Genomic DNA, 16167 nt, shown 5'->3' with positions numbered 1-16167 from the left:
GTGGTTTGAACTGGAAGGATTTGCTAGATTGTATCCATGGTTCTCAGAGATGCTGTTTGCTCAGTTAGAAATCACAGGGAGCTACATGGAGCTGCTTGGTGTAGTGGACTTAAAGGGGTGAGACGAATCAAGTTCCAGGCAGACTGGAAGTGAGAGCAGAGCCCTGGCACTGTGGGAACATCTGGAGAATAAGACTAGTAGGTGAACCAGACTCTGGAAGAGGGATCCGGAGATCCAGGCCTGTGTACTAGAGTCCTTAGTCATTGCAGCTGCATTTCTTAGGGCGAGAGGATGAGTCTTAATGGGCAGGTTTCTCATATCCCCACTCCTGCTTCAATTGAGGACCTACACTTTTTAATCTACTTAATGTAATGGGCTTCAGTGTCAGAATTTTTTTAAAGGATCCCACTGATTTGAAAATAATATGTCTACAAATAGGGTGGGGAAGGAAAAGAAGACAGAAAAATGAGACCTATAATACTTGAAGAAAAAAAGTACATTGAGCTAGATGGAGTAATCTTTTGCAGGAATTTTGAGGGGAGAGAAACAGAGTGGCAAATAGGCAGCAGTATTTCTAGTGGAGGAAACAGTATAGATGAAGACAAGATATGATTGGATGTGTTCTGTGTGGAAAGTGAAAATACATTGACTTCCAGGAAAGCAGGAGTCCCGTGGTTGGTGCAGTGGGTATGTTGAAGAATTAGAATTTACTCTGAAGGGCAATACAGTGTCATCTTGGAAAATGAGGTGAGGTGAGGGTGGAAGCATGATGAGTATGTATGCTTTCATAATTGTGTCAGTTATTTAAAGCATGAAAGGTTTATGTTAATTTATGAGGGCATCACAATTTTCTTGGCCCTGATCCCCACCCAGAAACCCAGGATAAAGTCTGCAGTTTCCCTGTTTGCAAACATTCTGGTCATAGTGTGTCAAGGAAAAAAGAAAACATTGTCCGAGAAAAAATATTGATCAACATCATTGTCTCTTGAGCAGCAAGCAAATTATAATAATTGAGTGTCCCACAGTATCTCATGAGTTTTCAGGATTCTGCAAAAGCATTTATAGCCCCTGGATGAGGGATTTTTTCAGCTTGGACTGATCTGTGGGCTACTGCCCTGTTTTTGGACCAGGTTCTCGGTCGCTTCATCATATTGTCTCCTACTGTAGCTGGCACCGCAGTACCCACTCTGTGCCCGACACACATCATCGGTGCTGTTGTGTCCTACGAATGCCGCATTCATTGCTAGCAGAATGGTGCAGCACTGAGGGAGGACAAATATATGTCAGGTTCTCAATAGGAGAAGAGACATTTAAGAAATTAGGAGTATACAATATGGCAAATGTGATAATAGAGAATGCACATGAAATATTATTGAGTATGAGAAGAGGAGTGGTCAAAACCAGGAATCTTTGCTCTACTGAAGCACAGCTATTCTCAGCAACATGGTATATTCTGTTAGTCTGTCGTGGAATCTGTTTCTAATCTGATTATTTATTAGCCTGAGAAATTGCCATGATGTTTTAAAATGTTAGAGCAAGGCAGTGAAGAATTATAACAAATCTCACATATTTAAAAAATAAATTTGGAATCATTATTACATATTTCAAAGATATATTTGGTGCCTTTACTGGCTTTTTAAAATAGTTTTCTCTTGTCTTTTATAATCTAGTCTCTTTTATGTTCTGTCAATTTTTAATTTTAAAAATTTTAAAACTTTATATCAGTTCTTACCTCTTAAGAGCAGCATATCTGCTGCATTTTGTTTTTTGTACTGTTTTGAAGTATATTGGATTGTCACAGTATATTTATATGTTTAGGCCATGAGATTTTTTTATTAATCAAATCAAGTATGTTGGTCTAGGTTAGTACAATTTCACTTAATAAACTATATGATACTAAGCAAAACACTTAAATTAATTCAAAATCAATCTTTGAGGAATTTAAAATAAATTTTCATATCACATCTGGTTAGATCATTTTTAACATAATAGTATAGGTAGACATAATAGTAAAAATAGTATAGGTACACCATAAGAGTAAAATTCCATCATTTTGGTATTTATTTGTGATGCATCATCAACAATCAAAGGTTTGCTAAGCAACATCTGTATATGCAGCAGTGTAATAACTGTTAAATGTAAACACAAAAGAATCATAACACAGTCCTTGCCTTCAAGGAGCTTCCAATCTACTTGAAGAAGAAAACTGAACATAAATAAGGAATGGCATTCTATATAGCCTATGACAAAAATTATGGGAAATTTGAGAGCTATACAGAGGTCTATGACTTGCTGTAATCAGAGTAGACTTCATGGAGGAGGTGGCACTTGACATAAATTTCAAGGCCACTAGTATTTGCCTTCTTGCTGAGAAGAGGCATTCCTAGCGAGTAGAAGCAATACAAACAAAGGCATAGGTAAAAATAAACACAGCAGTCAGCCTAAACTTTATAAAAGTTTAATGATCAAAAGCAATGCCAATCAGTTAAGTATCTTATACAGGTTTTTTTTCCCATAGAATTTTTATTTGATTCTCAAAATATATGTGACTATCAATATTTTTATGCAGTATTTGGCTTTGGTTATCAGACATTCTAAAGTCAATTCAACAAATATTTATAATATATGCTATGGAAATTTCAGTGACCACTATGCTAGGTATATGTGGAAATGAGGAAGGATTTGTGATCTTATCCTTGAACATTTTGTTGCCTTATTAGTGAGAATGATGCAGAAATAAAATGATTCAATGTAGTCATCAAACCAAGGCCACTCAAATATTCCCCAAGTTATAAAACTCTCTACCTATGAGTCATCAATTGTATGAAAGACTTTCCAGTCCTTTGCATATGCAGGAACTATTCCTCCACACACCAAACCCTCTCCTCATACCCACTGTAGCTCCTTCTAGCAACCAAGTTATATTGATGGTGCTCTGCCAGCTAAAGGTTATCATTGGGCACTTGCTGACCCCACATCTGTCCCTCATTGATCCTTTTGTTTCCTTTCAAAGTCAGTGAACACATACTGTGGGGCTATATATTAATTCCCGCCTCCCTCCAACTTGATTCCTCTGCATTTACCACTCATAATTTAGTTACTTCCACCTCAGACCAAACTCTTTCACACATTAATGCCTCCCTTTTTCGGCCTATTCTATTTCTCCTCTTTCTTCTAACTCTTACCAAGTTAGTGCAAGGAAAAAACACACTCTCATATTCCCTCTCTCTTTGAACAAAGAATCCCTGTCATCTTTGATGCCTCCCATACAAATAGTGCTGGTAACCACCTTATATTGAGAAAAGGAAAGGTACCATGTTTCAAAATGAAGAAAATAATGGTGTTGAATGAGTGACATCAGCTTCTGAAGCTTTTGAAAATATACAGAAATTTCTTTATGAATCTCCATTAAAAAATCTTTCTCTAGAATTTTGCAAATGCTTCCTCCAAAATGTCTACTAAAGGTAAAATGTTTAAAATATCAAGTTCTATTTCTTATTTATTTACAAATATTACAAAAAACATTCTCTATTTTTCTCTTTTCTTTGCAAATGTAACCTACTTGAACAATAAAATTTACTGAACATTTTGAGTTCCAAATGAACAACTTTGACAGAAATTTTTTTAATGTAATGCATTTACAAGATGAGGGTGTCTCATATAAGGTATACAAGCATACCTCATTTTATTGTGCTTCACTTTATTGCTCTTCTCAGATAATGTGTTTTTTTTACAAATTGAAATTTTGTAACAACCCTACCTTGTCAGATGATGGTTAGTGTTTTTAAGCAACACAGTACTTTTAAATTAAGGTAAGTACATTGTTTTTTTAGACATAATGCTATTCCACATTTAATAGACTACCGTATAGTGTAAACATAACTTTTATAGCATTGGGAAACCAAAAAAAATCATTTGACTTGCTTTATTGTGATATTTGCTTTATTGCGGTGGTCTGGAACTAAACCTGTAATATCTCCAAGGTATGCCTATAATTTAAAAATTAATAGAATAAACAATACCTATTGTATGAATTGAAAGGAGAGAGATGGGGAAGTGACACAGAGAGACAGACAATTAAAAACCTGGGAAAACTTTTTGCACAGAATATAGAAACTTGAGCTGGACTCTAAATAGTAAACTGGTATGATAGGGAGAAGTTGACAGGGTGTCTCAAGCTGGGAAAAGGCTGTTGGCAAATGTGTTTTTGGTTGAAATGGAGACTTCCTATGGAAGAGTAAAGGAGATATTGACAAATAAGGATCGGACCAATTTGTAGGTGTTTTTCAATTTCACATTAAGGAGTTTCATGGAATTTCTTCCGTAAGTAATGGAGAGCTATGAACGTTTTGAAGGACTGTAATGAATTTGACAGGGTGGTTTAAGAAAATTGCCCTCCCTGGTGATGTTAGAGGAATTAGAAGACTAGAAAGGAGGCCATTTATAACTGCATGCTTGTGAGATGCCAGGGACCTGGATTAATGTAGTGGGAATGTCAAACAATGGGAGTTCTGACAAATGCTTCAAACACAATGCAGCGTAGTCTTGATGTAATAAAGGAGGTGAAGGAAGACAATACATCATAAATGATAGTGAGGTTTCAGACTGGGTGACTGGGAGAATGATAAATACACCTGATGGCAGAAAGGTGTATTTATCAATTTTCAAGAGGAAAATTGAATGGATGAGAGGAAGGAAAGTGATGATAGGTACATGGGCTCATCACTGTCAATAGAAAGTTAATGTGAGTCACGTATGCCATTTAAAATTGTCTAGCAGCCACATTCAAAACAGTAAAAATAAACAGATGAAATTATGTTTAATAATACTTTATTTACCCCAATATATTCAAAGTATTATCATTTCAACATATAATCCATATAAAAGTATTAATGATATAGTTTGCATTCTTTTTTTCATACTAAATCTTTGAAATCTGGTTTGAGGTTAACACTTAAAGCACATCCCAATTTGACTCGCTACATTTCAAATACTTGGTAGTCCCCTTAGCTACCATAGGCTGCCATATTGAACACTGCGTTATGTTTAGGCAGTTTAATGGAGTTAAAAAGAATATGTAGCAAATGTCTCAATTAAGCTGGTGCTAAGATTCACTATATTTTGGAAATTATAATTCTGTTTTTCCTTTCTCCTCCTCTATTTCTTTTGTTTATTTTAGCTATTTCATATTCAAGATGTCCTTTTAGCAGAATGTCATACTTTCCCAAAAGCACCAAGAATTTTAGAAATATCCACAATATGTCATTTCATTGCTCTCTCATTTAATTCTCCATTTGACTTATAACTTTAATTAAACAAATCAGTCTGAATCTTCTTTTTCTTCCATTTTTGTCAGTCTTAAAACTCTTCTAGTGGGAAGCAGCCGCATAGCACAGAGAGATCAGCTCGGTGCTTTGTGACCACCTAGAGGGGTGAGATAGGGAGGGTGGGAGGGAGACGCAAGAGGGAGGAGATATGGTGATATATGTATATGTATAGCTGATTCATTTTGTTATAAAGCAGAAACTAACACACCATTGTAAATTATACTCCAATAAATTGGATATATAAACTCCAATTATACTCCAATAAAGATGTTAAAAAAAAATACAGTAGTGTACAGACATTTTTCCAAATAAGACATACAGATGGCCAACAAGTACATGAAAAGGTATTCAACATCACTAATTATCAGGGAAATGCAAATCAAAACCACAAGGAGATATCACCTCACACCTGTTAGAATGGCTGTCATCAAGAAGACATGATAACAAGTGTTGGCAAAAATGTGGAGAAAAGGAACACTTATGTACTATTAATGGGAATATAAATTATGGAAAATAGTATGGAGGTTCCTTAAGAAATTAAAAATAGAACTACCTTATGATCCAGCAATCCCACTTCCGGGTATATATCCAAAGAAATGAAAACAGAATCTTGAAGAGATAGCTGCACTCCCATATTTATTGCAGCATTATTCACAATAGCCAAGTTATGGAAAAAACCTAAGTGACAGCTGATGGGTGAATGGATAAAACACATATGGTATACACAGACAATGGAATATTATTCAACCATGAGAAAGAAGGAAATCCTGCCATTTGCAACAACATGGGTGGACTTTAAGGGCATTATGCTAAGTGAAATAAGTCAGAGTAAGAGAAAATAATATAGGATATTACTTATTTGTATAATCTTAAAGAGCGAAACTCAGAAACGGAGAGTAGGATGGTGGTTACCAGGGGTGGGGGTGTGGGAAAAATAGGGAGACATTGGTCAGAGGGCACAAACTTCCACTTACAAGACAAATAAGTTCTAGCAATCTAATGTACAGCATGGTGATTATAGTTAATAATACTGTATTCTTAACTTGAAAGATGCCAAGACAGTAGATCTTATATATTCCCACCACAAAAAAAAATGGTAATTATGTGAGATGATAAAGGCATTGGCTAAAGCTATGGTAGTAATCATTTTGCAGTATATGTTTATCAAATCAACATGTTGTATACCTTAAAGGTACACAATGTTATATGTCAATTACATCTCAATAAAACTGGAAAAATAAAAAAATAACTCTTGATTATGAAATAATTTAGCAATAAGTCCTCAAAACTCTTAGATAAATGACATTTAGTCCTTTGGAAATGAAACTACATTTTTAATATTTCTCTGTCTGCATATGTGTGTATTTCTCCAGTGTTTAATATCTGATGTAAAGTTGCTGGAGTTCTGGTCTTCACTATATGCTAAAGAATGCAGTACAAAAGGGAGCCTACTTCTATAGAAAACATGCCAAGGACATTGTATTCCATCTTTACAATGAAATGCAGATTTTCCATTAAAGGCGAATCCATCATTTCAAAAGGTTGAATAGGATGATGCATTAAAAAAATCCAGCTGCTTAAATTTAGGGCATTGAAAAACAACCAGTAAAAAAAATGTTCCCTGCGTCTCAAACATTTTCATTTGATTATGTATTGGGTAGCTTTTCATTCAGTCTGTGATCTTGCCTCTTAGAATGCTATCCTAAAATAGTCTGACAAGTCTTTCAAACAAGTTAGACCCAACTATAATGCTTCATTTATGTAAATTATGTATTTTGCTATTTAGAATATCCTTGTGTTTGCTAATATACTGTTAATTTTTGTACAAGAAACACTGGAATCTTCTTACAATGCTTTGCTTTTTCATGTTTATTCTTGGGCTTCTCTCACTGCCATTCAGTTTCTTTTATGTTTTTGTTTTGTTTTGTTTTGCTCTCTTCTTTGAAGACCTTGTCTGCCAGGACAGCCATTTTGTTCTCCAACCAGCTTCCTTCAACTTCTTGAGTCATCTATTTCTCTCTGCCTCACTATTCTAAAGTGCTCTGCCCAACTTTCCCTGATTAATTTAGGAGTGAGAAGTGGCAAATCCAGTGATAGTTCTTGCAATAACACTCTCTGATGTCTGCAGAGAGTGTGGTCCCCACAAGCAGGCTAGGGAGCATGGAAGAGTTCTGCCCCACACTACTGAGCCTAGACCAATTCTCAAGCAAGAGCTGGAGGAGCTTCAGGAACAAAAAGGCTTATGTCAACATATCTGTATGGTACATGTATTTCCCACAGGCATTAATAGTTGTTTATTAAAAGTCATGGCTAGATCTCCATGCTCTCCTCCTCTGGAGTCTAGGCCTGGTTTTTCTCAGGACTGTCACCCGAGATATACAGAGGACTACTGTTTAACAAGGACTGTGCAAAAGTGCCCCAGGTAATAGATATCGACTAGGTTTCTTAAACTGAGTATTCGGCTCTCTACTATTATACTGGTTGTTAGGCATTTATGCATATGATAATATTGTCCCTGGGCCAGTCCTTAAAAGTAAATGTTTCTAATAATTCTTTGGCATCCAATATGTTTTGTTTTACCAAGATTAGTTTGATCCCATTTGCAGACCTCCCCTCTCAAATGTGCATTTTCTTCCTAAAGTGTTGTTAATTTTAAGAGAATTTGTTCTAGTTAATATTAGTTCACTTCTAATGGGTTCTTTTTTTCTCAAAGAGTTTGACAATTTAATGGAATCATTTCTTTCTGGACCCACATTTTATTCTAGACTCAAAGGAAGGAAGTATTTTCTGTGCTTTATCATAGTTTATAGGTGGTATTTCATACTAGGGTCCTTGTGCTTCCAGGCTCTTGCCAGCTCTGGCTATCAAAACTGCTTAGGCTGCAAATAAAATATGAAATGAAATCCATCTGGCATTTCTCATTGAATTAGGACCAGAACATTTTTGTTAAATATTAACAGATGGCTAAATTTTTAATATCAAACTAACATTTTAAAACATCTAAGGGGACCCACATGAGGAAGAAAGGATAGAGGACCATGTGTTTTCTCCATCCCTGAGCCCTTCCTTCCTCTGCACTTTCCCTCCCCTCATTCTTCTGACCCACGTGTTGAGAACCATTGGAGTCTCCTATCTCAGATAATTTTTGTTCCTTGGTAGCTGGTATCAAAGTAGTGTGTGATGGTATCAAAATATTCTAATTAAATGTTGACCAACTCAGGTGATGTGTTGCTATGGGCATGCTTCAAGATCTTTTATTAAAGCCAATTCTCTCTCTCTTTCTCTCTCTCTCTCTCTCTCTCTCTCTCTCTCTCTCTCTCTCTAGGAAAAAGAAAAGAAGTATATGCTTCCCTTGGACAACCTGAAAGTTCGGGATGTGGAAAAAAGCTTTATGTCTAGCAAGCACATCTTTGCACTCTTTAATACCGAACAAAGGTAAGGAAATGAAGCAACTTTTGTCTTCACATTGTCTTTCCTTGAATTTCTACATGATCCAGAGACCATATTTGCAAGATTTCTTTTGCTCCCACCTTGAAATTTGTCAACTCTTCAGTTTTCCTTTTGTTTATTTTGTATTTTTAGCTTTTACCATAGGTTGTGGATTCAAAAGATTTAAACTTAGAATAAGGAGGATCTTCAAGTATTAATTAATTTATTTCCTGCTTTTCCAGCAGGCACCCATGTCATGCTGCTTCCATTCTTAAATTACATTTTGTTACTTTAAAGTCTTCTTTGTCCTGAATTTATTGTTTACATACTTATAAATAAATTACTCAGCTATAATTTTTAATAGTCTCTGTCTAGCATGGATGAATATCACTTAAGACCTTCTCCTATGTATTATGACTCAATTCTTGCATTGGTGAATAGAATTATTCAGTTAATGTGAATATAAATACATTGTTCTTTACAGTTTTTCAAAGCACTCTCTACAGTTTTTCAAAGCACTCTCTACAAAAACCAGGCAAAAACTCTGCCTGGTTTTTGTAACAATTGTCTGTGAGGTAAAAGATAGAGTACTGTGCTTACCATTTCCTAAATTAGAAATGTAGCTCAGAGACTTTCTTAAGATAACAAAATTAGCCCTGAATTTTGGGCTGATTATCATGGAGTGCCATGGTTGTTCACTGAAACTAAGCAGTAAAGTTAAGTAAACAAATGGGGAGGCAACAGAGAATTGGATAGATAGATGTAAAAAGGCTACAACTAGGCAAAAATAATAAAGGAGATCTTTTCCAAATGGAATTGTTATAGGAACAAGCTAATTAATTTCTATGAGTCAGTTATTAAGAGACTGAGTCTCTAGGTGGCAGGATCTAATTTTAACCCATATCTCAAAGCCTTTTATCTTTATTTAGCAATGAATGAAGTTCCTTGATTAGGTTCAATGACTGGTCCAGGGTCAATCACACAGTAAATCAAAAAAAAAAAAAAAAGCCCTTCTTCCTACATTCCCAGTCAGTTGCTCAGAGTGACTCATTATACAAAAATACTTAGAAAAACCACAAGAGTGAGCATTTAAAGAATCAAGGGAAAAGAAAATTAAATACAACTCCCTACCAGATACTGTGATGGGATTTTATTAAAGACTTAGTATTGTTTTTGAGAGCAGCTTGTAAAAAGACACTGAAAATGATAAAGAAGAAAAAGGTTTCCTGGAGAGAGCAGTAGAGTGTCTTCCACTAGGGCAAAGCTCAGTACTGTTTACATACCTTCCTCAGAGCAGCGGGGAGATGGGAGGTCCTAAAGGAATCTTCAGGGGTATGCTCAGCCTTCTTGTCTGGATGCAGAGCAGGGAGTATGATTACCACACAGGAGGTCAAACTAAATTTGAATCCTTGATCAACCTAGAAAGTTCAGGTTATAAAAGGGCTGAGTACAAAGTAAAAAAATCAGACAACGGTAAAGCATCTATTTAGACAAATACAACTATGGATTTTAAAGACAGCAAAAAACACAAATATAAGAAAACTCTGGGATTCTAAAAATCTAGGTATTCTGGAATTCTGGACTTGTCAGAAGGTATTGAACTCTTCAACCAATTCTCAAGACCTCTGTGTGTGCAAGAATGTCCCATCTACAGGCACATTTGCCATTTGTCTTTTCCTCTGAAATCTTGATTATTTTCAATTATTTTTGTACTGGCTAGGCCCTCCAGTACAATGTTAAAGCACAATTGGGCATCTTTGTTTTGTTTCTGATTTTAAGGAAAATTATTTCACAACTTTATGGACTTTAAGCACTTTCTTAAGGTACCTGATATCAGGTAAAGAAGATTCCCTGGGTTCCTAGTTGCTAAGGTTTCTGTTTTAATCATGGATGGGTGTTTAACTCTTTTAAGTGCTTTTTTTGCCTCTGTGATTTTCTTCTTTAATCCGTTCATGTGGTGAAATATATTAATAGACCTTCTTATTGTAAACCATCCTTGATCTCCTGGGATTAAACCTAAATTAAATTATGATGTTTTATTATCTATTATGTGTTCCTGGCTTAAGTTTGCCAGCATTTTATTTAGACTTTTGCATCTATGTTCAAAAGTGAAATTGGCCCATAAATGTTCTTTTCTGTACTTTCCCTGCCTGGTTTTCATATCAAGGTTCTGTTAGCTTCATAATTGAAGTGGAAATAAGTTCTTATTTTTCTTTGGAACACTTTGTGTAAGGTAGGGATTAACTGTTAACTGATTGGTAGATCTCACCTGTAAAATCATCCAGCCCTGTGGACAGTTTTGATAAGTAGACTTTTGACTAGTGATTTAATAATTATAGATTTGTTCAGGTTTTCTGTTTTTCTCCATGAGTCAGTTTAGACAAATTATGTAATTTTTTAGGAAATGTCATTCTGTTCATTTTAACATATATTAGCATCAAGTATTTCTTAACATTCTATTTTTACAAATCTCTGCTGTATGTGAAATATGACCCCTTTTTATTTCTGATATTAAGCCTTACTTTTTTTTAACTTGATCACTCTTTCCAGAGTTGTATCTATTTCCAGAGAACCAGATTTTGATTTTGGTCCTCAATTGTATATATTTTGTCTATTTCAAGAATTTCTGCTCCCTTCTTCATTTCCTAACTTGTATTTTGTGTTTACTTTGTAGCTCTTTTTTTCTAACTTCTTAATTTAGATGTGTTGCTCATCAATTTTTATCCTATTTTTTCCTATATATGCATATAAATGTATAGATTTCCCTCTACATATTTTTTTGCTGCTCACCACAAACTTTGTAATATAATACTTTGTTATCATTAAGTTCTGTTTGCTCCGATCTTCTGTTTCCATAATCTTCATTATGATTTTTTTCTTTGAGTTGTTTAGGACTGTGTTTTATATTTTATAGTGCATGGAATTTTATTGTTTTGTTGTTGGTTTCTAACTTAATTGTATTGTAGTCAGAGAATATGGTCTACCACATGGTGAAATTTCATAAATATTTCATGTATGCTTGAGAAGAATGTATTGATTTAGGAGTATAGGGTTCCATGAGAGTTCTTTGGATTATACTTGTTAATTATATTATCCAATCTCTATAGTTACTATCTTTTTAAATCTTTACTAATGAAAAAACTTAACAAGTATATATTAGGCAGCTGTTACATGCCAGGCACTGGCATATACTTAAAATACATCTTGAATAAAACAGAGAAAGATGATACATTTTAAGATTATATTCTAGAGAGGAGTGTTGGCAAGGAGACAGATAAAAGCCATAATGAATCTTACTTTATAATAGAGTGGTTTTAAAAAAATCACACTTCATGATTGTGAGCTTGATTATTCTAGGAAGTCTGTCAGTTTTTGCTTTATGTATTTTGAGGCCAGTCTAAGAATCTACTAGATTCTTAGAAGTTTAGAATTGTTGTTTCTTCCTGGTGACCTTTTAAAAAAAATCATTTTGTGGAAACTCTCTTTATTTCTAACATTGTTCTTTGCCTTAAAATTTATTTTGTCTCATCTTAATATAGCTACACTACCTTTCTTTTGGTTAATATTTACCTGGTTTATCTTTTTTACTTCCTTTTGCCATCAACCTTCCTGTATTTTTATTAAGTGTTTCTCTTATAATAACATGTAGGCAGATTTGTTTCTTTGCTTTTAATCTAATGTGAGATATCTTTCTTTTAACTAGTAAGTTTAGCCCATTTATATTTTTTATTATTATTACTGATTTATTGAATTAATTTGAACATTCTATTTTAGTCTTTCTCTTTACCCTGCCTTTTCTTTTTTTTATTATGCAATGTCCATTCAGTGTTCACATTTCAAATTATCTCACAAAAATCATTATTTTTCTAACTATTTAATTTTTTACTTTTTTATTAGAGTATAATTGCTTTACAGTATTGTGTTAGTTCTGCTGTACAATGAAGTGAATCAGCTATATGTATACCTATATCCCCTCCCTCTTGGACCTCCCTCCCACCACCCCCATCCCACCCATCTAGGTCGTCACAGAGCACCTAGCTGGGCTCCCTGTGCTATACAGCAGGTTCCCACTAGCTATCTGTTTTACACATGGTAGTGTATTTATGTCAAACCTAATCTCCCAATTTGTCCCACCCTCCCCTTCCCCCACTGTGTCCACATGTCCGTTCTCTATGTCTACATCTTTACTCCTGCCCTACAAATAGGTTCATCTGTACCATTTTTCTAGATTCCACGTATATGTGTTAATATACAATATTTGTTTGTCTCTTTCTGGTTTATTTCACTCTGTATGACAGACTCTAGGTCTATCCACATCTCTACAAATGACCCAATTGCGTTCCTTTTTATGGCTGAGTACTATTCCATTGTATATATGTACCACATCTTCTTTATCCATTCATCTATCGTTGGACATTTAGGTTGTTTCCATGTCCTGGCTACTGTAAATAGTGCTGCAATGTACATTGGGGTACATGTGTCCTTTTGAATTATGGTTTTCTCAGGGTATATGCCCAGTAGTGGGATTGCTGGGTCATATGGTAATTCTATTTTAAGTTTTTTAAGGAACCTCCATACTCCATAGTGGCTGTATCAATTTACATTCCCACCAACAGTGCAAGAGGGTGCCCTTTTCTCCACACCCTCACCAGCCTTTATTGTTTGTAGATGTTTTGATGATGGCCATTCTGACCAGTATGAGGTGATACCTCATTGTAGTTTTGATTTGCATTTCTCTAATAATCAGTGAAGTTGAGAATCTTCCATGTGCCTCTTGGCCAGTTGTACATCTTCTTTGGTGAAATGTCTGTTTAGGTCTTCTCCCCATTTTTTAATTGGGTTGATTTTTTTTTGATATTGAGTTGCATGAGCTGCTTGTATATTTTGGAGATTAATCCTTTGTCCATTGTTTCATTTGCAAATATTTTCTCCCCGTCTGAAGGTTGTCTTTTCGTCTTGTTTAAGGTTTCCTTTGCTGTGCAAAAGCTTTTAAGTTTCATTAGGTCCCATTTGTTTATTTTTGGTTTTATTCTCATTTCTCTAGGAGGTGGGTAATAAAAGACCTTGCTGTGGTTCATTGTCAAACAGTGTTTTCCTATGTTTTCTTCTAAGAGTTTTATAGTGTCTGATCTTACATTCAGGTCTTTAATCCATTTTGAGTTTGTGTTTGTGTATAGTGTTAGGAAGTGTTCTAATTTCATTCTTTTGCATGTAGCTGTCCAGTTTTCCCAGCACCACTTATTGAAGAGGCTGTCTTTGCTCCATTGTAGGTACTTGCCTTCTTTGTCATAAATTAGGTGACCATACGTGTGTGGGTTTATCTCTGGGCTTTCTATCCTGTTCCATTGATCTATCTTTCTGTTTTTGTGCCAGTACCATACTGTCTTGATTACTGTAGTTTTATAGTATAGTCTGAAGTCAGGGAGCCTGATTCCTCCAGCTCTGTTTTTCTTTCTCGGGATTGCTTTGGCTCTTCGGGGTCTTTTGTGTTTCCATACAAATTGTGACATTTTCTGTTCTAGTTCTGTGAAAAATGCCACTGGTAGTTTGATAGGGATTGCACTGAATCTGTAGATTGCTTTAGGTAATATAGTTATTTTCACAATCTTGATTCTTCTAATCCAAGAACATGGTATATCTCTCCATCTGTTTGTATCATCTTTAATTTCTTTCATCAGTGTCTTATAGTTTTCTGCATACAGGTCTTTTGTCTCCTTGGGTAGGTTTATTCCTAGGTATTTTATTCTTAATGAAACAACCACATTTACCATTGTTGCAATGGTAAATGTGGTTGTTTCATTAATTTCTCTTTCTGATATTTCATTGTTATTTTATAGGAATGCAAGAGATTTCTGTGCATTAATTTTGTATCCTGCAACCTTACCAAATTCATTGATTAGTTCTAGGAGTTTTCTGGTGGCATTTTAGGATTTTCTATGTATAGTATCATGTCATCTGCAAACAGCGACAGTCTTACTTTTCCAATTTGTATTCCTTTTGTTAATTTTTCTTCTCTGATTGCCATGACTAGGACTTCCAAAACTATGTTGAATAAGAGTGGAGAGAGTGGACATCCTTGTCTTGTTCCTGATTTTAGTGGAAATGCTTTCAGTTTTTCACCATTGTGAATGATGTTGGCTGTGGGTTTGTTATATATGGCCTTTATTATGTTGAGGTAGGTTCCCTTTATTTCCATTTTCTGGCAGGTTCCCTCTGCCCATAAATGGGTGTTGAATTTTGTCAAAAGCTTTTTCTGCCTATTGAGATGATCATACGGTTTTTATTCTTCAATTTGTTAATATGGTGTCTCACATTGATTGACTTGCATATATTGAAGAATCTTTGCATTCCTGTGATAAATCCCACTTGATCATGGTGTATAATCCTTTTAATATGTTCTTGGATTCTGTTTGCTGGTATTTTGGTGAGGATATTTGCATCTATGTTCATCAGTGATACTGATGTGTAATTTTCTTTTTTTGTGATATCTTTGTCTGGTTTTGGTACCATGGTGATGGTGGCCTCAAGGAATGAATTTGGGAGTGTTTCTCCCTCTGCAATTTTTTGGAAGAGTTTGAGAAGGATATGTGTTAGCCGTTCTCCTAAATGTTTGATATAATTCACCTGTGAAGCCATCTGGTCCTGGACTTTTGTTTGTTGGAATACTTTTAATTACAGTTTCAATTTCATTACTTGTGTTAGGTCTGTTTATATTTTCTAATTCTTCCTGGTTCAGTCTTGGAAAATTGTACTTTTCCAAGAATTTGTCCATTTTATTGGCAAATAGTTGTTTGTAGTAGTCTCTTATAATCCTTTGTATTTCTGCGGTGTCAGTTGTGATTTATCCTTTTTCATTTCAAATTTTATTGATTTGTGTCCTCTCCCTTTTTTTCTTGATGAGTCTGGCTAAAGGTTTATCAATTTTGTTTATCTTCTCAAAGAACCAACTTTTTGAGAACTTCATTGCTTTGCTCAGTTTTATTGATCTTTACTATTGTTTTCTTCATTTCTATTTCATTTATTTCTGCTCTGATCTTCTTTCTCTAGTTGCTTTAGGTGTAAGCTTAGATTGTTTGAGATTTTTCTTGTTTCTTGAGGTGAGATTGAATTGCTATAAACTTCCCTCTTAGAACTGCTTTTGCTGTGTCCCATAGATTTTGGGTCATCGTTTTTTCATTGTCATTTCTTTCTGTGTTTTTTTATTTCTTCTTTGATTTCTTCAGTGATCTCTTGGTTATTTAGTAGTGTACTGTTTAGCTTCCATGTATTTGTGTTTTTAACAGTATTTTTCCTGTAATTTATTTCTAATCTCATTGTGGTCAGAAAATATGATTGATACGATTTCAATTTTCTTAAATTTTCTGAGGCTTGATTTGTGACCCAAGATGTGATCTATCCTGGAGAATGTTCC

At 34.8% G+C, this 16167-nt stretch overlaps 1 protein-coding gene across 6 annotated transcripts in view; it reads left to right on the top strand.

Annotated features, from left to right (window-relative positions):
- Positions 1 to 16167, top strand: part of DNM3 (dynamin 3) — a 571744-nt gene that overhangs the window by 401812 nt on the left and 153765 nt on the right. For all 6 annotated transcript variants that reach the window (XM_060133190.1, XM_060133198.1, XM_060133181.1 and 3 more), the window contains one exon: positions 8653 to 8762. In XM_060133190.1, coding sequence (XP_059989173.1) covers positions 8653 to 8762 — 110 coding nt within the window. The remainder of the gene's footprint in view (positions 1 to 8652; positions 8763 to 16167) is intronic.

The sequence above is a fragment of the Lagenorhynchus albirostris genome, chromosome 2, assembly GCF_949774975.1.
Source record: "Lagenorhynchus albirostris chromosome 2, mLagAlb1.1, whole genome shotgun sequence".
Lineage (NCBI taxonomy): Eukaryota > Metazoa > Chordata > Mammalia > Artiodactyla > Delphinidae > Lagenorhynchus > Lagenorhynchus albirostris.
The sequence above is the reverse complement of the archived record's forward strand: the minus strand, read 5'-3'. Positions and strand labels throughout refer to the sequence as shown.